This window comes from Martes martes (assembly GCF_963455335.1).
Source record: "Martes martes genome assembly, chromosome: 18".
NCBI classification, from domain to species: domain Eukaryota; kingdom Metazoa; phylum Chordata; class Mammalia; order Carnivora; family Mustelidae; genus Martes; species Martes martes.
Genome location: NC_137906.1, coordinates 40,956,785 through 40,980,048, shown reverse-complemented (window position 1 = coordinate 40,980,048; position 23,264 = coordinate 40,956,785). Strand labels below are relative to the sequence as shown.

Genomic DNA, 23,264 nt, shown 5'->3' with positions numbered 1-23,264 from the left:
CGCGGCCCGAGCACTGCCGAGAACCACCGGGAAGAACGGCCCGCGGCCTCCCTACGCCGCCCTCGGCCGAGGCCACGCCGACCCAGAAAGTGGGCGTTCGGACGGGGACCGCAACGGCCCCGGGGACACGTGCAGCGTATGAGGGCGGGAAGGGGCCCCCCGACCCCGCGCAGGGCCAGCCGACGGCCTCACTGCGGGCGCGCGCGCCGGAGGCCCCAGAGCCGCGGTGGCCGCCACACACGCCGCCGGCGCAGGCGGGACCCGGCGCGGAGCGCATCCACGGGCCCACGGCCGGAGGCGGCGCGGCGGGGGAGCGGCCGCGGCCAGCCCGGGGAGGCCGCACGAGGCCGCGGGGACCGCCCCCCGCGGAGCCCGCTCGCCCCCCCTCCCGCACGCTTCCGCCTCCGCCCCCGCCGACCGGAAGTGACGCTCGGGGGCGGGGCCGAGGCGCGGCGGCAGGTGCGTGAGCGCGGCCTCGTCCTCCTCGCGCGCGCTCGCGGCGGGGCTCGCGCGGGGCCCCACCTCTTCGCTCGCGGCCGCTCCTCTGCGCCTGGGCGGTCGGGCCGCGGGGCCACGGCCGCGCAGCGAGACCGCGCCCCCCGGTCGCCCGCCGCGCCGGCCCTCCAGCCCCCGCGCGTCGGCTCCGGCCCCGGTGCGCACCGACGGACGTGCCCGCTGGGCGCTTCCCGCCCGCGCCGGCTGCGCAGCAGGTAAGCCGGCCCCGCCGTCCGCGCCCCGAGCGGCCGCCCTGCTCCCCCGAGCGCCTGCAGCGCGGGGTGGTGCCCGCACGCGTGTGCGCGGGAAGGCGTTCGGGGCTCGCGTCCTGCCCCCGCGCTGCCTTCGGGGCGCGGAGCCCGCGGAGCACGCCGAGGCCGGCCGACGCCTGCCCGCGCGCCGCACGGACCGCCGACGGGGGAGCGCGGCGGAGCTGGGGCGGGCGCGCGGCGAGGCGGCTGTGCGGGAGCCCCGGCCCCTGGGAACTGACCGGCCGTGACCCGACGGAGAGTGACCTTGAGCGGACCGAGGAGCTACCCCTTGTTTGCAGCCACTTAACTGCAGCTCCCGCCCCAGGTCCGCAGACGCCCGGGGATGTCCGCCCGGGAGCTCGGCGGCCCGCTCCTCCCTGCCCGGGTACCGGCCGGCGAGGTCTCCGCCGCCAGCCCCGCGCTGCGGGCTCTCCTTCCCTCGCCGCGGTTCTCGGGAGCAGCTGGACCAGCTCGGCCGACTCAGCGAGCCCCGACGCCGCTGGGGGCCGGGCCCGCCCCGAGGTGCTGGGAGCAGCGCCGCGCGGGTCAGGATCCCTGTCCTCGGGGAGCTCCATTGCGGTGGGAGGTACAGAGAATAAGCGAAACACCGAGCCCGCGGGGCGCCTGGGCGGCCGGCCCGTGACTCGGCTGCCTCCGGCTCAGTCACGGTCTCAGGGCGCTGGGATCCAGCCGCGCGTCGCGCTCGTGTTCCGCCGCGAGCCTGCTTCTCCCTGTCCACCTCCCCCTGCTTGTGCTCCCTCTCTGACACCAGTCCTTTGGGTGTGCGTATGTAGACGGAGTATGCTGGAGACCGAGCACAGCGCAGGGGACGGTGAGACGCAAGCGATCGAGTATCGCGTGCGCACTTGTTCCTGCATTTTACCGGTTCTCTGGTCCTGGTTGCGCGGATTGGAGTGCTTTTGGCGTCAGGTGTTGAGAATCCACTAAAAGTAGCTCAGCCTCTTGGGGGGGTTCTGCTGGCTTTCATACGGGAAAGTTCATGGGACCGAGAATACCAGGGGCCGGTGGCTGAAACGCAGTCCTCAGGGCTTGGTAGGGGTGTGGGGAGGAGGTCTTGTTGGGCCTCCACCCTTCACACACCTCCTCTTGCCCGGCTTCTGGGTTGGCCTTTTCCCTTGGGTTCCTACCTCCGTCCTGCTGCCTGTTTAGTTACTGCTGCTGCATAAAACTCAACACCGAAACTCACAGGTTAGAGCGCCTGGGGGGCTCAGTGCATTAAACGTTTGCCTTTGGCGCAGGTCGTGATCCCTCGGGTGGGGGTGGGGGACTGATGGACTGAAACATCCTGCATTTATTACTTATTTGTTTCTTAGAGGTGGGAAGGGGCCAAGGGGGTGGGGAGAGAGTCCCAAGCAGGCTGTCCACCCAGCGTGGAGCCCAACGCAGGTCTTGACCTCACAGCCCGGAGGTCACGACCTGAGCCACAGTCAAGCATCAGACGCTTAACTGACTGAGCCACCAGGTGCCCCAAACATCCAACATTTATCATCTCCATTGCTGCCTGTCTGGAGTTCAGGGGTAGCTTGGTGAGGTGACTGTGGTTCAGAGACTGACCGGGTTCCAACCAAAACTTTGGCAGGGGCTGTGGTCATCTGAGGTCTGGACCGGCACTGTTAGGTCTGGTTCCAGATGGCACACTCACAGGACCAGAGACTGGAGGCCTCAGTTCCTGTGGACTGTTGGCAGGAGTCCTTATTTCCTTGCCTGGTGGGCCTTTCCGTGGGGCCTTCACGGGGTGGTGGTCTTCCTCGGAGTGAGTGATCAGAGGTGAGGGGGAGGAGAATGGAAGCCACAGTGCTTTTTGTGACCTGGCTTAGGAATTCTGATTCTGTGACTTCTGCAGAATTCTGTTTGTCAGCATTATTGGCAAATCAGAGATGTTTTAAACCGCCATTCCACTTTCCACTCCTGCGGGAGAAGAGTAGCCTGTTCCCTACAATTCCAGGTGAATTCTGGGCCTAATACTCATCTGGGGTCTAATCAGTTAGCTAGACCAGGGTAGGGAGCCTTCCCCTAAGTGGAGATGAGTCAGTCCCACCAGAACTACATTGGGCACGCAGGAAAGTGCACTTCCCCGAGGGAAGTTAAGGTGCTGGTCCTGGAGAGAATGGATGTCAGGGAGTCACAGTGACCCCTACAAGTGATTTATACCATTATTTAAAATCAGGTTTTAAAAGTCAGCTGCCTTTGCAAGCTGTAGATTTCAAAGCAACAGTTAATAAATCCATTAACAATTACTCTTCCAAGAAAACACGAGCAGAGCAAGATGTGGACATTTACTGAGACCTGTGAATGTGTTTATTTTACAGAAAAATGAAGGCAATTAAAGCAAGTGTAGGCCCTCAGGCCCCTCACAGTCTAGGGGTCGGTCTCAGCAGTGGCTCAGTGAGGACTGAGTGGAGTGATGGGGAGGTCAGGTAGAGTGGGTTCTGAAAGCACTTGGGGTTACTGGAGGAGGAAGGACCGAGAAACGGTGTGCACAGACCAGCAGTGTGACCGGGGAACAGATACGGGATGTAGGATTTGGACTGGAGGCGTCTGAGCTTTTGTTCTAAAGCCCTGAGGAATCATTCAGGGGTTGTAAGCAGGCGAAGGACATTTTCAGGAGATACTTGAGAAAGCTGTCTCCTGCAGCATCCAGGAAAGACAGTTGGAGGGGGCTGCACAAGCCCAGGTGAGAAGTTGGACCATCACCTAAAGCAGGGGGCTGACCTGCAGAGGGACACACGTTCGAACCCACAGCGTTTGTTGGATGTTTCAAAACATACTCTAATCTCACTCGAAACTGGTCTTTATACGCTTGATGAATTTTGGCCCCACTCTATAAAATCTTTAATGGCGCTTAGCTTGTTCGGATACGACGTCCAGAAAAAATAAGAGGAGTGCTGCTCCCGAAGGACGCCGGCGGCGCCGCCGCGGGCCCCTCAGGTGGACAGTTTCGTGAGCTCGGAGGTGGGGTGTGGGGCACAGCGCCGTCAGCCCCGGGTCGGTGACTGTCGAGCAGGCCGGTGGGCACACGGGGCTCCGGGCCTCTGCTGCTACAAGTCCTTCTTTTCTGTTGTTTGGGTGGGCGGCAAGGCAAGGTGAGCTCCCGAGGAGGGAGGAGACCCAGGAGGGGTGCCGTCGTCGTCTTGAGGGTATTTAAACATTTACGTGACAAGAGGTTGTAAACAAACAAGTGGTGATGACAAGTGGTCGGTGAAGCGCAGAAGCGAGGGACTAGGGCTGGTGCTTCGTCTCTTTACGGGCTCTTGCTGCCCCACCCCCACCCCCTTCCCTTAACGGAGGGACAAGAAGTGACGCTTCTTGTCGGGCACTGGCGTAGCAGCCGAGGGAAATAAAATCTGCCTTAGAGTTCGGGCAAGAGGCTGCTCTGTGCTGTTCTCTGGACAGACGCACGAGTGATTCTGTGTAGTAGTTACCTGCCCGATGTGCACGGATGGGCTTCAACCTGGGGGCGGCGGACCGCCCTCCGTCAGGCTCCCCTTTGCATCTTCGTGAAGGCAGCGGCCTGTGTGCCGAGGTCAGTGAGCGCCCACCGCGCGGCCTTCGTCCGGGAGCCACGACCTTCAGGTTTGTTCTCCTGGGACGGACAGCGAAGGCCCGTTCTTTGTCTTCAGATGACTTTCTTGGGGACAAGAGGAAACAGTCTCACCGGTAAACAACAGAGCACCGCGGCCGTGCTTGTCCGGCTTCTGCCCTGCTCGGCCAGAGGTCCGGGGCTGCCTGCTGGCACCTCCTGCGGGCTTCGGAAATGCCTCGAGTCGAACCGCCGTGGGAAGACTCGGCCGCTCCCGGCGCGACGCAGGGCTCCTCGTGCGACAGACATTCTTAAACCGTTGGCGCACCTGTCAGCGGGCTAGCGGCCGCAGTCCCTAAAGTCCGTGCAGATGTGGCCCCAAAGGACAGAGGACAGTGGCGCTCCGTCTGAAAATTCCCTGAAAAGAATGCTGTAAAAATCAAATTTTAAAAGTTAGGAAGGGATTTCTTATCAAAGTACCCAGCAGTGATCTTTTCTTTAAAAAAAAAAAAAAAAGATCGCGCTTTAGTTTAAAAAATTAGACCCCCTGCTTCCATAATGTAGGTAGAATCGCCAGTTACGGGTCCTGCCAGTTTTCTTTCTGCCCTTGCCAGAACTTTTGTACTTTCTTAGTCCATTAACAATTAGAATGACACTTTTCTAATTTATATTTTCTGTTGTCTCTGACTCAGCAAAGCGCTCTTGGAGAAAGCCTGGGAGAGACAGGCAGTGCATCTTCTGCAGACGCCGTAGCGATCTTGTCCCCTTGAAATGTCGACCACCTGCCTCAGCGTGTTCCCTTTGATCCTTCCCCAGGACTGGCGTTTCCTCCCTTCCGCGCGGAGGGCTGCTGTGGCCTTGAGCGGGCGCACCCACGGCGGCTGGGCACCAGCTTGCCCGGGAATCATGCCCGCCGGCCACGGGCCGCTGTCCCTCCAGGCATCCTTAGGGTCCCGTCTTTCATGCATTTTCTTTCTCATCTGCCACATTTCTCTCCGTTTCTTTGCTTTTTGACATTAAGTTAAAAAGTGGACGTTTCGTTTTACCACTGATGACTCGGAATCAATAGGAGAACATCCCAGTGACTGTCTCAGCGCCCTGTGACCCCGGGTCTGCTTCCGTCCTGGCGGCCCCAGCTGTGGGAACTGGCCGGAAAGGGCGTTGCACGAGAGCCTCTTTACCTCAAGTCTTTTCACGTCTTACGGCGTAACCGCTTTGACGTCCGGTGAGAGGTTCTTCGTTCCATCTTGGTAGCTGGAAAGTGCTCATTTACTGCCGCGCACGGAATCCAGATCGTTTCCCTTTCGGAGTTACTGACTGGTGTTACTAGGACTCCTCTCCTGCTTCTCACGTTTCGTGTCACGGACACGCAGGCGAGCCTCGTGTCCCCGGGTGGGGCTCGGAGAAGCCTCTGGTACGTGGGTGCGCGTGACCCACACTCTGGGTCTTTCCTGCGCTAGCCGAGGACGGCTAATGCCTAAGCACACCCGATGTCCGGGTTAGGGTTTCAGATGTTTCATGGTCCTCTTAGAGGCAAAATACCTTTTACGTTCCTCTCATTCCCTCTTTAAGGGAAAAAGTTAGAATGTGAAACCAAAGGGGGAAATCAACCAGCCACTCCTAGACCTTCAGGTTTACTTTGGGGAGGAATCTCGGATGCTGAGTTCTCAGCCTCTCGGTGGGCCGGGTCGGCACGTGGTACCAATGGCCTTACTGGGTCGTGAGCCAGGCGCCCCACGGTGCCCGGGAGTCCTCGCCAGGAGGGTGAGGTCTGCCCCTGGGGGGACAGTTTCGGGCTGTCCTGGGCACAGACTTCCACCCAGCACCGCCCCCCATGCTCTGAGAGCCCTGCCCGACCCCGCTTCTGAGGACGGCCCTGGTGAGTCCGGAACACCCCCCACCCTCCACTTCTAGCCCAGGATAATTTCACTTCCCATTCCCAGACCGCCCCGCAGAGGATCACTGTGCTCACCCTGCAGTTTCGCGTCAGGTGAGAAGTGTTCCGTAGGCAGTAGGGCAAAGCTGAAAAAGCCAGGGGTGAACTTCATCTGGAAAGACCTCTTGGTGTCCGTTCCGTGGAAGGTTTTCTCGTTTGGCCCCAGAAAGAGCCCTGAGAAACCCAAGTCAGTCGTGGGAGAGTCAAAAGTACTGACCCTGGGCGCTTGCTCAGGAGTCCTGTTACGTTAACAATAGGACTGAGGAAACTTAGCTTGTTCGGGGTTCTGTTTTTGTTTGTTTTAAGATTTTGTTCATGTGAGGGGCGCCTGGGTGGCTCAGTGGGTTGAGCCTCTGCCCTCAGCTCAGGTCATGATCTCAGGGTCCTGGGATCGAGCCCTGCATTGGGCTCTCTGCTCAGCAGGGAGTCTGCTTCCCCCAGCCCTCGCTCTGCCTGCCTCTCTGCCTACTTGTGATCTCTGTCTGTCAAAAAATAAATAAAATCTTTAAAAAAAAAAAAAGATTTTGTTCATTTGAGAGAGGAAGCACAAGCAGGGGTGAAGGGCAGAGGGAGAAGCAGACTCCCCGCTGAGTAGGGAGCCCGACTTGAGGCTTGGTCCCAGGACCAGGGATCATGACCCCAGCCCAAGGCAGACGCCCAGCAAGGGAGCCACCCAGGCGCCCCAATGGCGGTGTCCTTCGACATCATGACCTGCCGTTTGCTTTGTGCCCTGGGTGTTCCACAGTATCGGTAAAAGGCGGCTATGCCCGAAGAACTGAAGTATCTTTCCCGCGGTGGGAAGGGAAATGATTGCTAGGTGTGGTTTTCAGAAAGCTGGTCGTTATTTTGAAATAGAGAATTGTAGCCCCCGGGTTTGGCTGTTCTTGCAAAATGACTTCAAGTGACCACAGAGCTCCATTGTCGTTGATATTCTGCCCAAAAAACGGGCAAAACAAAGCACACAGAGTTCCTGCCTTCGGAACAAAAGAGCTTCACACCGCAGGAGCGGGAGCGGAAGCCTCACCCAGGGCCGCCTGGGGGAAGCTGCTTCTTCCCCCCAGCTCGCTCGGGGCTCCGAGCCACACCCTCTTGCCAGAGGTTTCCCTTTTCTCCTGTTTTCAGCTGTTTATTTTGAACTAATTATAGACTCTCGAGATGTTAAAGAAATTGTGTGGAGCTGTCCCCCCGCCGCTCAGATGTCCTCCGTAGCCGTACACGTTCTCAGAAGCAGGAAGTCGGCCTTGGCACGGACAGCCCACCCTCCCATCTCCCCGGTTCCTACCTGCCCTTGTTTGTACGTGGGTCTCCTTCGATGAGATTTTATCTAAAAATCTCGGGAGGTATCTGCCGTCCGCAGTGCGACCAGACTGATCAGATACACCGCTGACACACACACACACACACACACACACACACACACACACACACACACACCCCACCCCCACCGCGGGATCCCCGTGCCCTTCCTCCCTGCCCTCCCCCACCCCTTACTGCCGCCCCTCCCCCACGTCCTGCACCCGCCCCGCCCACCCCAGACCCAGCCCAGTCCGGGTTCTAGAGAGAGCTGCTGGAGGTGCCTTGCTGTCCCTTCCCAGGGAGTCGATGGTTACTTTCACCGGGACAAAGTCTTGGAATTCTATTAATGATTAAAAAAATAAGAAGAAGAAAGAAATTAAGAGTAATTGAAGGGAGCCAGTGGTTCCTACAGAAACACTCAGGGACAGTTCACTCCTGCAGAGATGGGCCGGCGCCGGAAGTCGGCATTCGGGTTCGGCCTCTAGTCCTCAGGCCGCAGGGTCGCGGCGGCCTGGGTCCCCACGTCACTCTGCACGGGACCCCCTCCCAGAGAGGCCGGTTCTTCCGGAGGCCGTCGAGGCTGCCCCTGTCTCTTCTGCGCGGCCCGTCCTACGCCCCCCGTCCCGTACGAAGCCTTTTGAACGTTCAAAGATGTTACAGAGAAGAACTTAATACCTTACTTCTCAGAATTGCTTATTCTTGACCCCAATGTGAAAACAGCGCTGAGGCCAGACTTTGCCCGCGGTGGACCGCGGCCTTCGGTGCTGCTCGCCGTGGACCCTGTGTCTTGAGGAAACTGGGCAGCCCCAGCAGCAGGACGTGGAAACCCCGATGCTAACACTTTCATGGTCTTTCTCTACCTTCGGGATGGCGTTTGCTTTCTTTCCGTAGGACTTGGGCTGTGTGTCTGCTGCCGTCTCCAGACTTCTCTGGAGCGTGGGGTGAAGGTATGGGGGAGGGAAGGGGTACCGGCCGCACCTGGAAAGCCCCGCCTGAGGATACAGGGTTGTTGGGGAGCCCACAGCTGGGGGTGCCCAGCCTGTCCTGGGAGGAGCCCCCTGGAGAGGCCGTGGGGAGTGAGGCAGGGTCTAGGGGCCCGGGAGCCTTGTCCAAGGTGCTTGCTCCTGTGGGGGTGGTCTCTGTTGTGGTCTTGGCCACCCAGTGTCCCTGGTGTGGTTCTCATCAGTCTGGATACTGTCCAGTCTCTTCCAGCAAAATCCCTTTCTACCTAATCTCTTGGGCAAGCAGGCACTTTGCAGACAGGCCAGGTTGGTAATATGGACAAGGTGCTCCAGATACGGGGTGAGCCTCCAGGCCCAGCCACTCCCCTGGACTGTGCCCTTCTCATGACTTAGATTAGGGGGGAAATCAGTGTCCCTCAACTCTGATGTCTCTACCCCCACCCCCCAGATAGCTAGAAATGTTGACTGGCTTTGGGTCACATTTGGTTAGAAAAATCAGAAAAGTCTTCGTAAATCAGATCCATGTGCTGGGGGCTGTGAAAGGGAGGGATGTTCTAGGCTGACTGCGCTCCGGGAAGGTGTTAGGGTTAGGCTTTCCCGGGCCACTGGAGGCTCTGTCCACCACGGGAGCCGCACGGTAAGTGAAGGGGGAGAAAGCACCCGATGAGGCTTCTCCGCAGCCGCTCTCCAGACACCGCAAGACTCCGTGTTGGAAAGGGGTGAGGTTTGGCAGCGCACAGTCTGGGTGGGGATGGTTCTGGGACAGCAGGTCTCCACTGGGACGGGCGACAGGGGACGTGTTCCCGCTTCTCTGGGCCGCAGGCCATGGGCAGCGGTCCCTCCAGACCTCACTCACGCAGCATATCCGCAGATGACCTGTGAAGCTCCGCGGGGCGCCGGCGTGGCTCTTGGGCTCGGGGCCTGATCCCGGGGTCCCGAGTCCCTGCGTCGGGCGCCCCGCTGCATGGGGAGTCTGCCTCTGCCGCTCCCCCATTGGTGCGTGTGCTCTCTTAATTAATTTTAAAATTAAAAATTTTTTAATCATTTCATTGAGTACTTTAATCAACTCACTTCTATTTTTATTTATTTATTTATTTGAGAGGGAGAGAGGGCAAGCGGGGTGGGGGAGAGGGGCACAGGAAAAGGGAGGAGAGTCTGTCCCTTTAAGATTGTATGTATGTATTTATTTATTTATTTATTTTGGAGCGAGAGCGCGTCCACCTGAGCAGGAGAGAGCGAGAGTCCCAAGCACTCTCCACACTCCTCCCGGAGCCTGAGATCATCGAGCGGGGCTCGATGCCAGGACCCTGAGATCATGACCTGAGCTAAAATCCAGGGCTTGGCTGCTCAAGCCCCGAGCCCCCCAGATGCCCCTCACGGCTTCTGTGTAAATACGCACACGCTGGAGCCGCCAGGGAAGAAGCGGAGCACACCGCACAGCTGGAGCTTGGCCAAAGCCGGCGTCTGACCGCGGCGTCCCTGCGACCCGGGCTGGGGCTCACACGGGCGCCGCCGCCGCTCCAGGAAGCCACAGTCATGGCTGCGGATACCCCTGGCTCGGGAAAAGACATGAACTTACAGGTTCGGGAACCGGAGCAAACAAGGAAGCTTCTGAGAACTAAAGACAAAGACAAACACATAAAGGCATCGGGAGAGACACTGACCTCTTGACCGCGTCGGGGGAAGAACCGTCCCAGTGGAGACCAGGGAGCCCGGAGGCGGGGAGGAAGCCTGGCCGAGCCCCGGATCCCACCGGCGGTGTTAGGATTCCGCGGGAACAGTGGAGAAACACAGACATTATCACAGGGAAGAAAATCAGTTTGTTGCCCCAGACCTGTTCTAAAAGAATGGAATAAGTTCTGGAAGTAGAAAGGAAGTGGGACAAGAAAGGGTCTTGGAATGTCAGGAAGAAAAAAGACGAGGCGCCTGGGGGGCTCGGGTTGAGCCTCTGCCTTCGGCTCAGGTCATGATCCCGGGGTCCTGGGATCGAGCCCCGCATCGGGCTCTCTGCTCCGCGGGGAGCCTGCTTCCCTTCCTCTCTCTCTCTGCCTGCCTCTCTGCCTACTTGTGATCTCTGTCAAATAAATAGATAAAATCTTAAAAAAAAACTGTTCACTTAGGCAGTGCCTAAATTATCTCGTAAACCACCAGTGGTATAGGAACGGCTCCGGGAAACCCCCTTCTAGCGGCCGCTCCTGGGGTGGGAGCCCACCAGACCTCACCAGACGGCTGTCAGGGAAGCTTCACACAAAGAGCCTGTGCTGCTCAGAGAAGTTCCCGTTCTCAGACTGTCACACACGGACCCTAACGCTTGGGCAGCTCTGGACCCGAAGCGGGTCCTCACCAGGAAAGAGGAGGCCAGTCTCCCGGTGTGTGGAGAGCAGAGGCAGCTCCGGCTGCGGTGAGGAAGATGAAGACGGACAGAAAGGGGGACACGGAGCCCGGCGCTCCGCGGACATTGCCGGTGACGTTCCCGACACCTGCCGGCGACGCCCGGGGCCCGCCCCGGCTCCACGGGACCCCGCCCTTACCGACGAGTGTGGAAGGCCGCAGGGCCGCACGGGACCCGCTCCCAAGCCCAGCTCCAGGGCCAGCTCGCTTCCGCTGAGACCATCGGGACGTGTAGTTCGGGTTCTTTTCTTTTGGTGCTAATAATCTTCCCCTTGTTGTAGACGCCCGCATTGGTTTTATGTCTGTCTTTGGCGACGTGCTCAACACTGGAATTGTGCTCCTTTCCCTGACCTCTGACGTCGGCGCGGGACGTGTTTACTCGGAGGGAGAGGCAGGCGCGGAAGGAGCCCTCCGTAACGGACCCCCTTCTCCGTATGTTTGCCTGCTGGGTTTCCTACCGGAAGAGCAGTTGACAAGGTTATAAATGAAACGGTGAGCTCTTAGGGCCCCAAAGTATAGACCGGTTCTGCGGCGTGACGGGGTGTCCGTGTGACTGGGAACTCGCACGGCGCTGACCCCTTTCGCAGGACGCCCCGTCGCTCACCGGCGGCCGTCAGACCAGTTCTGCTGGCGCCAGAGCCCTCCGTGCCCTCGCTTAGAGATGCCACGTGTTGGGACGCCAGCTGGCTCCGTCGTCCGCCTTCAGCTCTGTTCGCGACCTCGGGGTCCTGGGGTCGAGACCCGCGTCGGGCTCCCTGCTCGGCGGGAAACCTGCTTCTCCGTCTGCCACTCCCCCTGCTGTGCGTTCTCTCTCTGCCAAATAAATAAATAAATAAATGTTACTTTTTTTTTTTTTTTTTTTTCTATTTGAGATTATTTGAGAGGGAGTGAGAAGGAGTGTGAGCTGGTGTTGCACGGGCCCCGTCGTGCTCCTTCCACCACGTGGTTCTGGGAAATGGGGCCCGTGGCTGGGTGTGAGCGGGGGCCGTCACGTTGAGCGGAGCCCCCCGTTCGCGCGCAGATGGCCTTTGGGTGCCTTCCCGCTGTCCCCTGGTAGTCACTGTGCTTTCGACAGATGGGGGCAGCCGCAGCGCAGACACCGTGAGTTTCCTGCCCAGCGTCTGAAAAAGAACTTGAAACAGCTTTATTATTATTATTATTATTTTATTTCTTTTCAGCACAACAGTATTCATTGTTTTTGCACCACACCCAGTGCTCCATGCCATCCGTGCCCTCCATAATGCCCACCACCAGGCTCACCCAACCTCCCACCCCGCTCCTCTCCAAAACCCTCAGTTAGTTCCTCAGAGTCCACAGTCTCTCATGGTTCCTCTCTCCCTGCGATTTCCCCCAACTCCCTTCTCTCCATCTCCCCATGTCCTCCGTGTTATTCCTTATGCTCCAAAAATAAGCAAAACCATATGGTAATTGACTCTCTCTGCTTGACTTATCTCATTGAGCATAATCTCTTCCAGTCCCATCCACGTTGATACAAAAGTTGGGTATTCATCCTTTCTGATGGAGGCATCATAGTCCGTAGTGTATATGGACCACATCTTCCTTATCCATTCGTCCGTTGAAGGGCATCTCCGTTCTTTCCACAGTTTGGCAACTGTGGCCATTGCTGCTATGAACATTGGGGTACAGATGGCCCTTCTTCTCACTCCATCTGTATCTTTGGGGTAAATACCCAGTCGTGCAATTGCAGGGTCCTAGGGAAGCTCTATTTTTAATTTCTTGAAGAATCTCCACACTGTTCTTCAAAGTGGCTGCACCAACTTGCATTCCCACCAACAGTCTGAAAAAGAACTTGAAACATAGAGCTTTCTTTAAAATAAAGATCTTGGGGCGCCTGGGTGACTCAGTGGGTTAAGCCTCTGCCTTCGACTCAGGTCATGATCTCGGGGTCCTGGGATCGAGTCCCGCATCGGGCTCTCTGCTCAGCGGGGAGCCTGCTTCCCTCTCTCTCTGCCTGCTTGTGATTTGTCTGTCAAATAAATAACATCTTAAAAATAAGAAAAGAAAGATCTTATTTGTTTGTTGGAGAGAGAAAGAGCGAGCGCATGTGTGAGGCGGGGGCAGAGTCCCTGCTGAGCGAGGCGCCCGGGGCGGCTGGGTCCCACAACCTGCACGAGTGAGCCGCCCCGGCACCCAAGAAAGAGCTTTTAAGGTGAACAACGTTGCATTCCGACTCTCTCCGTTTCCCCGCCTCTGCCAGAGGAACGCACGTGTTCTCAATGCGCCTGACACCCTCTCCTTGGGGACGCGGTTTCAGGTCGCCGACGGAGCAGCCGGCCCGCTGGTGGAGCCCGACCCCAGCTTCGCTACGGTTCTTCCCTCAGTTGCTGGTCCAGACGTCCTCGCCCCGGCTCCCCACCACCCGTCAGGTGCTTGGGTTTAATGAGGTCCCTGGGCACGGGTCACGGTTTGATCTCCTGCGTCCAGCGCCTTACCGTGGACGGGACTTTTCTGACTTCGCAGACACGGGGCTCCATCCCACGACCCTGAGATCATGACCTTGAGCCAAAATCAAGAGGTGGGCGCTCAACCCACCGAGCACCCCAGAAGGCTACACACGGTCTTCAGATGAATCTTTTTTATTTTTTTATTTTTTTAAGAATTTATTTATTTGTCAGAGAGAGAGAGCGCGGAGCACAGGCAGACAGAGTGGCAGGCAGAGGCTGAGGGAGAAGCAGGCTCCCGGCTGAGGGACTCGATCCCAGGACGGTGGGATCATGACCTGAGCCGAAGGCAGCTGTTTAACCAACTGAGCCACCCAGGCGTCCCTCAGATGAATCCTTTTAACTAAATCCTTAGGGAAGAAGAGTTGAAGTGAGGAAGTGACGAGTTGATAGGGAAAAGCAGCCTCTCGTCTCCTTGCGTCCTCCTTAACCCGTCCTTGGGGGGCCGCTCTGAGCCGCCGGCCTCTTCCTCGGGTTCTCGCCCCCCGTCTGGTCCCTGGCGTGTCCTCGTTCCCCGAGTCATGAGCTGTGGACCTTCTTTTCGGGTGGACAAGGGTTACGACTCACTCAGACCCACACAGTCCCTGCCATTCTCGCGACGGAACTTGTGTTCGTTGGGACACTGGCTTGGCTGTTCTAAAAGGACCTGGATACGCAGTATCTCGCCTCACGTGAGGCAGACAGCCCCGTCTTTCTCGTGTAGTAAGGAACCCAAGGAGGGGCGGTGGTCTCGGCTGCCAGGGAGGGACCCAGGCGCTTGCTGTCCTGTGGCCTGGCCGTCCGCGGAAGCCTTCCCTGCCTCGTTTTCCAAGGCGCTGCCTCCAGCTTGGCTCCGCATCCCTGCGCTGCGCCCGGCCGGCCGGAGGCAGGGCTCCCGGCAGCGTTCACACCGGGCCCGTCCCCCCACCGCCCACCTCCTCCGCGGCCGTCCAGCGCGTCTCAGCTCACGGGGGACGTTCCGCTGGCGTTTGAGCGCTCGGGCCGCGGGCTGCTCCGAGTGGTTCCTATGAATGTGCGCCTGCGGTCCTTCAAGTGGATCCTGATTTCCTTCCCCCAGTCAGGAAGTGGGGGCCCCGGTCAAGGCCAGGGGTCCGCCTCATTTCACACAGCGGGCACAGGGCAGGGCAGGGACGCCAGAGCCGGCCTTCACCTGTGACAGAGGCCCGTGATCCTCTGGGGGGTCCCCGTGAGGCGATGGCTTGGGCGTGTCCAGACTGTGGCGGGGGAGCTTAGTTAATGTTTCACGGCGGCCCGCCCGGCCCTGCCCTGTGCTCCCTTGGCCGGTCCCCGTCGGCGGGCAGGAGGCACTGGGGTTAAGGGCGCGCGTGTCCCCAGCCTGCCCGCCCCACAAGCAGCTGGCCAGTCACAGAGGGGCCTCCTTGGGCGGCGTCCGTGACGCCGTACGTTGACTGAGCGTGAGCGTCTCCTTCCTGGGCTGAGGGTCGCGGGCGTGGCTGCGTCCAGGCGGGGAGCCCGGGAGCGGCAGAGCCCTGCAAGGCTGTCGGGGCGGCCGCCGTGTGACTGTCCCTGTTTTCTTGACGCAGTGACCGGGAGTGCAGCTCTGGGATGTGCACGTGAGGATGGACAGCAAGGACCTTGAAGCCGAAATCCACCCCTTGAAGAACGAAGACAAGAAACTGCAGGCGAACGTGGGGAACCCAGCAACGACGGAGGAGAGCTCGAAAGGCTCTCCCCGGCAGCCCCGCCTGTCCCGCTGCCGCACGGCGGCCTTCTTCCTTTCCCTGTTTGTCTGCCTCTTCGTCGTGTTCGTGGTCTCCTTCATCATCCCGTGTCCGGACCGGCCTGCGTCCCAGGGGGTGTGGAGGGTCGACTACAATGCAGCAGGTGTGCCCAGGCCCCCGTCCCCGCGTCTGGGGGGGTCGTGACCGAGACGCGGCCCCATGTGGCTGCCGAGGGCGCGTCCACGGTCTCGGGACGTCGGGGAGCTGCCGGGCAGCGTCTCAGGGCGAGCGGGAGCACAGTGGCCTGCTTTGCGTTTTAGGAAGGATGGGCTGTGCCCATAAAGGGATGGGGCTCATTTCGTTCTGTTTGGGGATTTTTAGAGGTTAATAAAGCAGAGCGGCTGGAGGGCTGGGGAATGGGAGGGCTGTGGCGGGCCGTGAGGACCGCAGGCCGCCTCGTCTGGTCCCCTCGAGTGCCGGCGCAGCGGGACGAGCAGACCTGTTTGTCCCCCTGAGATCGGCTTGCAAAGCCACCGAGTCGGCCTCTGTCTGGACGCTTGTCATCCTAGAGTGGGATCGCCGGCGCCTTTCATATGCCGGCGGGCGGGTCGTGCCGTGAAGGGCCTTTCTTGTTTAAGCCTTACTGTCACTTTGGTTCAGAACTCGACGCTTCATTTTGAGAGAGGAATGATGGATGTTTCTGTGTGTATTGCTTGCAGCTTTTATTGACTCGGTATGTCAAAATTCTCACTTGTTTTAGGTGTATGATTCGATGATTTTTAGTCCATTTGTGGAGCGGCCCAGTCCGTTGGAGACGGTCGCCATCGTCTCGGCCACCTGCTGCCTTCTGCCTCCAGTCTTGCCTTTGGTGGACACGTCACATAAAGGGAAAGATGTGACGTGGCTCCTTGAGTCCGGCTTCTCTCACCGGGATGGGTCTGTCGGGGACAGCGTGTCCCCTGGTTCTCTCTGGGGCTGAGCAGCCTTCCTCCCTGGAGTTCATGCAGCCGCGGGCTGCCAGGGTTGTGTGGGGACGTAGAAGGAAGAGCTCTCACCGTCTCATTTTCCGGATCTCTCCGCTCATTTTCCCACTCGTCCCCCGACTGTTGTCTGCTGCTCCCTGTGTCCCCGCCTGCATCTGGCTTCAGAGCTGGCCTTCCCTGTCTGCCTGGGAGGTCACTGTCCGCCTGGACATCTGGCTGCCAGTCCCGTCCTCCGCCTCGGGCGGGGAGGCCGCCGGCCTCTGCCCTGCCCCCGGTGTAGCGCCCCGCCGTGGGGGCGAGAACGGCAGGAACCGTAGACGCAGGATGTCGCCCGTCCCGACCCGCCGCTTGGTCTCTCTCCCTCTGTGCTGCGCCTGGGGTCTGCGCCCGGAGTCCTGACCGGGCTGCTTCTGACGGCGGCGTCTCGTGTTGCTGTTTCAAGGGCGAGGACTTACCGCGCTCTCCCCTCCGTGATTCTGCAAGCCCCGTGTCTGGTGTTTGAGTTCCAGTTTAAATCCTAGTGAGACGGACTTTGTGGACGTTGAATTAAAAAGCGTAATTCACTGGCCTCGGTGCGCGGACAGCACTTTGTAGCCGTCACCGCTGTCTCTGAACCGTCGCAAACCCCCTCCTCCCGACCCCCCAGCCTCTGGTCCACGCTCGTCTGAGCCGGCCGATTCCAGGGGCTCCGCACAAGCGGGCCCCCGGAAGACTTGCCCTGTGTGTCGGCCGGTTTCGACCGCGTTCCTCCGCGCCTGGCACGCGCCCGGGCCTCCTTCCTCTCTGCGGGGCAGCAGCCGTGTTGTGCGTGGACTGCCCTCTGGAGATGCGTCTCTCTGTCCGTGGACACTAGGCTTGTTTCCGCTTTTTGGCACCCGCGCACGATGCTGTGAACTGGCCGTCGGGGCCCGAGTCCCTTCTTCCAGTATCTGTGGGTGGAGGAGTACGAGGTCGTGTCTCGTTACTGGTTTGACTTGCGTTTCCCTAATGGATGGTGGCGTTGAGCGTCTTTTCATGATTCTTTGTGTCTTTGTAGGAGAAACGCCTCTCCGGGTCCTTGGCCACTGTTTGCCTCGGGCTGTGTTTGTGGCGGAGCGGTTAGGCCTTCTCTCCGCCCGGGTCGTTCCTACTCGGACACCGGGTTTGCAGACGTCCTCTCCCGCTCTGTGGGGCGCCTCTTCGCTCTCTGGACAGTGTCCTTTGATGCACAAAGGCTTTAAATTTGGAGGGACTCCAGTCGACCCATGTTTCCTTTGATGGCCTTGCCTTTGGTGTCACGTCCAAGAAGTCCTTACTAAATCCAACGTCATGAGGATTTTTGTCTCTGTTTGCTTCTAGGGAGATCTTAAGTTCGGGTCTTTGATCCACTGGGAGTTCATTCCTGTTTTGCTTTTTAAAGATTTTGTCTGTTTTAGAGATAGAGGAGGAGCGGAGGGGGAGGGACGTTGAACCGACCGAGCCTCCCAGGCGCCCCCTCGTTGGTTTTGTATCGGGGGGGTCCAGCTTCACCCTACGGTGCTTGATCGTCGGACTTGGAGTTTATCCTTTGAGTCCTTGAAGGAAAGGGAGAAGCCGACCCCTACGAGCGTGAGCGTGCAGACTCCCAGCGCCCAGACCGGTGGGGGGGCCCCTTCCTGAAGAGAAGGTGTGCGGAGCGTGTGTTTTTCCCCCCGGCGACCTGCTCGGTCCTGCCGCCCGCCGTGTTCACGGGGCAGCAGGGCGCGGAGCAGCGGTCGGGAGCTGTGGGCGCCCACCCTCGGGGAGCCCCGGCGGATGGGTCCGGCGTGGCCCGAGGAGAACACTCTGCTGTTTTCTCTTCCAGTCACCTACGATTTTCTGGCCACAGAAGACATCAACAGGGACAGGATCCAGGATGTTCTCTTTCTTTATAAAAACACCAACGGCTCCAACAATTTCAACTTGTCCTGCACGGACGAAGGTAACTTTGCTTTTACCTGAGGAAGGAGGAACTTGCTGTAGGCGGAGGGGTTCTCTCCCTCTGCCGTCTCTGGGGACGCGGTTGGGGGAATTTTGGGAAACGGGCACGTTGCCCCTCCTTCCCGGGAGGACTAGAAAGAAATGGGGGCAGGCCATGGTCCCAGCACCCGGGCGCCCCCCCTGCCCCGCAACAGCTCCCGACGCCGTGGGGCCAGCCGGGGGTCCCCACGGGGCCAGTGGTCCGGGCTGGGCCTGGGAGCGGGGGTCGGGAGGGGCTGGCGAGCCCCACAGGGCTGGGTCTCTCCCCTCCAGGCTTTTCCTCCCCCTGTACCTTTGTGGCCGCCGTGTCCGGGGCCAACGGCAGCGTGCTGTGGGAGAGGCCCGCGGCCCAGGATGGAGCCCTTGTGCAGTGCTCCGTCCCCCAGCTGCAGGGCGGCCGGACGTCCTCTGCCTGCATCCTCGTGGGCAGACCCGGCTCCTTTGTTGCCGTGGACTTGTTCACAGGTAGGCGGAGTCCCCCGGGAGCTCCCACGCCAGGAAGCTTGTGTTCTTGGGACCGGCGGACACGGTGGGGAAGAGGTTCCGGGGATCGGAGGGAGGGGTGCCACCTCCTGGCAGTGCCCACCCCCCCGCCGTCTTGTCACCACCCAGCTCCGTTGTGCTTGGGGGCCGGCAGACGGGGGTGGGGGTGGGGGTGGGGAGCCCCAGACCACACCAGGGGCTTAAAGAGTTCTGTGCCTTGACGCCAGGCGTGGTGATTACCAGCATGTCCCTTACCAGTCATGCTTTTAAGATTAGAGGGGAAAGTAAAGGACAGGCTGGAGACATCTGAAGGAGAGGCATCCGCATTAGAAGGGGTGCGGGCAAGGTTGTGTCTGGGTCAGAAAGAAGCTGTTACGCCCGGGCTGCTGTTCCGGGTGTGAGCTGGGAGCACGCACCTTCCTTTTCACCTTCCGTGTGCGGGACCCACCCGGGGCCTCCCTTGAGGCCGAAGGGCCCCCTGTGACTCCAGTAACAGTCAGGGGTCCTGAGGGGCTCGGGCAGTGTCGCGTTCAGGCTGGGGGTCCGTGTTGGCCCCGAGGTGTCGTAGAGCCGAACGGGAGAAGCACACCAGGAAGGTGGAGCTTCGTGGTTCCAGAGGCGACAGGTGTCACGCCTCTGCGTGTGACAACGCTGTTCGACGCCCAGTGCTGGGCACCTGCGCTGGGCTCTGGCCTCCCGCCGGCGGGCACGCCGTCGGCAGCCCACACCGGAGGGACCCGGCGCCAGCACCTGGTGACGCCGTGCTTGGTTTCAGGGGCGACCCTGTGGAGGCACCCCAGCAGGTTTGGAAGGAACACGTCCGTCCTGAGCTCTTTACTCCAGCTGCCCGACGTGGACGCGGACGGGGCCCCGGACCTGCTGGTTCTCACCCAGGAGGAGAAGGAGGTACCGCTCCCCTGGGAGCTCCCAGGTTGCCATGGCCACTCGCCACGAGGCCACTTCTCTGCCCCTCGTTCACGTTCACTTCCTGGGCACGGCTAGGGTCTGAGCCTTGGTCAGGGGACGTGCCCAGGACGCCGTGCTCCCGGCCTCTGCTGCCCAGCGTGCCGGGGCGGCTCCTGGAGCTCCCCGAGAACGGCAGAGCCTGCACTTGGCCGCAGCACGGAGAGCGGGGCCCCGCAGGCCGGGAGGGCGTGAGGACACCTGTGTCCACACAGGCGTTCTTCCTCAGACCGGGCGGTCTTGACGGCCTCTCCGCGTCACAGGTTGGCGGCTACATCTACTCAGGCAGCACCGGACGCCAGATTGGCCACCGCGGCAGCCTCGGTGTGGGCGGGACCACGGGCTCCCTTGTCCACGTCACCCGGGCCGGTGCCCCCTACATCCTTTTCCCTTGTGGTAGGTGGCACCCGCCATTCCAGGGACTATCCGTCTAGTGGAAGCCAGTGCAGAGTTGGGAGGAAGCCGGGGACCGTGGGGAGGACACAAGTTCGCTACCGCCAGGCCCACATTGCTGGAGGGTGTTGGCGGCCAAGGCCCAGGGAGGGCATCGTGCATCCGGCAGCCATGGGTGGCCTCCTCCCGGCCGGCAGTGGCTCAGGGTCCCCTGTGTTTCCAGCGGCGAGCTCCCTCTGCGGCTGCTCTGTGAAGGGTCTCCACGAGACGGCCACCGGGAGCGGGAGCCCACTGAAGAGAGACCCGCGCTGGGAGGGCGCGCTGAACGCCAGCACCCCCGGGCCAGTGTGGCGCAGGTCGGTCCAGACAGGGGACTGCACGGGGCAGGGGGCCAAGGGACGTGGCCCTGCCTGCTGCCGGGCTCAGACGCGGGGAGCAGCCCCGCAGAAGCTGGGACGGAGCCCATGGGGGCCCGCTGCACAGCGGGTGTCCCATCATGTCTGCATACGGCCAGCGTCTTATACCCCAGACCGGAGAAGCAGGGGACACGGGGTGGACGGCTCGGCCCAGCAGGCGGCCACGTCCCCGCCACATCCCTCCGGTGCTCTCCCCTCAGCCCCGGAGCCCTCCGCTACCTGATGAGTGTTCCAGGGAGGGCCGGTGAGGACCTCCTCCTCGTGGGCGCCGAGGCCTGTGTGCTGGCCGACGGGCAGGACCTGACGCCCAGGTGGACCTTCCGCGCAGCCCAGGTCTTCAGGTGCGTCGTTCCCCGGAGACCGGCCAGGCTCACAAGCCGGCCCTGCGGCCTGTCCCTGGGCAGCCCTGGGATGAGGCGGATAGGGGAGGTCTCTGTTGGCCAGAGGCCTCTTGCCTGTGCCCTGGTGCTGCGCCGCCCAAGAGGGGCTGCTGAAACCCCTCCCCCCAGCCCCCGCTTCTCGTCCAGGCCCTGTCCGGGTGCAGCCAGGGAGCAGGTGGCCGGCGTGCCCATTCCCAGGCATCTCCGCACAGAGGGCCCGTGTGAACTCTCTGCTGTCCTTGCAGAAAACCCATCCTTGGCCACTACAACCCTGACACCATGGCTGTGGTCATCGAGAACGGAACCGGCGTGGACAGACAGGTTGGCTGCACCCCCTTGTGAGGCCCCACCGTGGTTCACAGCCGACGGACCTCGGTCTGGACGCAGCTGGGGCGGCACCAGGAGGCCGGGCTAGCACCAGAGGGGCCATAGCCGGACCGCCTGCTTGCCCTCGGCGCGGCTCCTTCAGGGCCGGCCTGGCTGGAGCCTGAAGCCGGTGCAAGCCCCGCCCGTGAGCCCCGTGCTGTCCCCCTCCCTCCCAGATCCTGTTCCTGGACCTCAGCACCGGGGCTGTCCTGTGGAACCAGGCCCTCCCGAGCCTCCCCGGGGACCCGCCGTCCGCCAGCCTGCCGACTGCAGACCGCCGCTCCGCATTCTTTTTCTGGGGCCTCCACGAACCGGCAGGCACCAACCAGACAGTACGGGCCGGGCACAGACTACGGGGACACCCCCATGCTGGTGCCAGAGACCACGGGCCTTGGGTCCTGTCTTGAGGCCCTTGCGAGCTCACCGGGTGACCGGGGGTGCACACATCAGTCGAAGCCGTAGGACAGCGGGCGGGATGAGGCACCCTGGACCACAAGGGAGGCTGGGGACCTGGGAAGGAGTGGGGGCCGGTAGGGGAGGGCAGGTGCAGAATTCCAGGTGGAGCACACGTGAGAAGGGTCCGGTGAGGGGAAAGGAGGAGAAGGTGGACGCACAGTTGGGATCCCGTGGACACAGCTCCGGGCAGGGCTGTGCCAGCCGGGTGTCCTGAGCGGGCGCGCATGGCCTGGCCCCAGCCCTGGGCCTGGGCACGTGGGTGTAGGGTCTGGGGCGAGCGCGGTCCACCGTGTGCCCCACCACGGGTTCCTGCTCTAGGAGCCCGGAGACGCCCAGCACAGCCTGTACATGTTCCACCCGACCCTGCCTGGCGTCCTGCTGGAGCTGGCCAACATCTCTGCCAACATCGTGGCCTTCCAAGGTGAGTGCGGCCCCCGGGGGCTAGGGCTCCGCTGGCCGTCCGGCCGCTCTGGCCGGTCCCAGCGCCCTGACCGCCCATGTCTCCCACAGCCGTCCTGTTCGAGCCGAGCCGCCATGCTGCCTGCGTCCTGCTGACGGGCCCAGCGAGCCCAGACACGCCTGGCACGGTCTCTGTGGCCAAGCACAAGGTGCGGGACCTGGTCCCGAGCAGCAGGGTGGTTCGGCTGGCCGAGGGCGGGCCTGACAGTGACCAGGCTGTCCGGGACCGGTTCTCCCGCCTGCGGTACCGGAGTGAGGCCTAGAGGCCTGCGGGCCACGCACGTGGAGGGGCTGCCACCATGAGACGTCGGGTCTGTCACTTGGTTGCACTGACTCCCCTATTCCTGACCCCAGGGTTCCCATCCTACGCAGGGATGTGTATGGGTGAGCGGATACCCAGGCCTCTCCCCTCTCCTGCACAGCACATCCCCACAGGCCCTCACTTTGCCCCACTGGGGTCGCACTCAAAGCCTCCTGTCCTCATCGCAGTGTCCCTGGGCCCTATGGCACCAGCCTCACCGTGTCCACACCTAGCGGGAGGGACTGTGGCTTTGAGAAGAGAGCCCCGTCCTGAGAAGTCCTCTTGCTCGTCCCTCTCTGCGCATCCCCCCGGGGCCTGCGAGGGTGGCTGGCCTGGGGTGGCCTCGGGGCAGCAGCTGGAGCTCCCGCCTGTCCCAGAGCAAGGGGGGGGACCTTGTACTGGGCACTTGACCTGGGGTCCCCCTTTGATACCCGTGAGGAGGGGGGCTGCCGTGCAGCTGTGAGGCTGTCCTGCTGCTCACGCGCCCCTGGGGCATCTCCGTCCCGTGTTGGCTGCGTGTGCTGTCCTGGGGAACTGGGCGGAGGGCGCACTCGGGGTCCGCGTGCACCCCGTCCGTACACACTGGAGCTGCTTGTCCCGCGGGGGTCCCCACACCCCCGGCCCGTGCCTGGCCTTCTGGTGCTCGGACGCCCCAGCAGTCGGTGTCCCTGACGCAGGACTCACCTTTGTGCCTTGCTGTGGTGCTCCGTGTGGCTCACTGTGCCCCGACGACCCCGGGTATCGCAGGAGGAAACCAGAATAAACGGTTCGCACTGTCTGAAAGGGCACGCGTGTGCCTCGTGTGCCTGCGCCGCAGGGGAAGTGGACGTGGTGTTGGCCGGGCTTCTGGAAGAGGTGGGGGACCCTCTACGTGCCCGGTCAGAAATGGGGCCCCGAGGCCTTCTGCACGGCCTCTGAGTGCCGCTCGGGTTGAAGGATCCCTCTGTGGCCGCCCCGGTTCAAGTCAGGGACCTGGCGTGGGGACGCAGGTGTGCTCCCTCGGGACGGGCGGGGTCCCTGAGCACCCATGTCCTCCGAGGGCAGCTGCGGGCGGCAGGAGCCCGGCCAGCG

At 61.3% G+C, this 23,264-nt stretch overlaps 1 protein-coding gene across 3 annotated transcripts; it reads left to right on the top strand.

Moving 5' to 3' along the window:
• The first annotated feature begins 444 nt into the window (after window positions 1-444).
• On the top strand, window positions 445-22,303 carry FAM234A (family with sequence similarity 234 member A). Of its 3 annotated transcripts, none has more exons than XM_080830181.1 (12): window positions 445-710; window positions 14,879-15,179; window positions 17,822-17,938; window positions 18,250-18,441; window positions 19,235-19,365; window positions 19,686-19,818; window positions 20,039-20,171; window positions 20,432-20,572; window positions 20,857-20,932; window positions 21,154-21,309; window positions 21,752-21,854; window positions 21,944-22,303. In XM_080830181.1, the coding sequence occupies exons 2-12, from the start codon at window positions 14,915-14,917 to the stop codon at window positions 22,153-22,155; spliced, it is 1,659 nt and encodes a 552-aa protein (XP_080686307.1). In that variant the 5' UTR covers window positions 445-710; window positions 14,879-14,914; the 3' UTR covers window positions 22,156-22,303. The 3 variants fall into 3 exon arrangements, with proteins under 3 accessions (XP_080686307.1, XP_080686309.1, XP_080686308.1); XM_080830182.1 differs by lacking the exon at window positions 445-710 and adding an exon at window positions 11,258-11,364; XM_080830183.1 differs by lacking the exon at window positions 18,250-18,441 and having other exon boundaries at window positions 578-710.
• The last annotated feature ends 961 nt before the right edge of the window (window positions 22,304-23,264 follow it).

What these genes read in the sequence shown, in the direction of transcription:
- FAM234A (XM_080830181.1), top strand. Translation starts at nt 14,915, where the DNA reads ATGGACAGCAAGGACCTTGAAGCCGAAATCCACCCCTTGAAGAACGAA. An exon ending in TGCCGTGGACTTGTTCACAG is followed by an intron (nt 18,442 to 19,234) that starts GTAGGCGGAGTC and finishes GCTTGGTTTCAG; the next exon opens with GGGCGACCCTGTGGAGGCAC. An exon ending in CGGCAGGCACCAACCAGACA is followed by an intron (nt 21,310 to 21,751) that starts GTACGGGCCGGG and finishes TTCCTGCTCTAG; the next exon opens with GAGCCCGGAGACGCCCAGCA.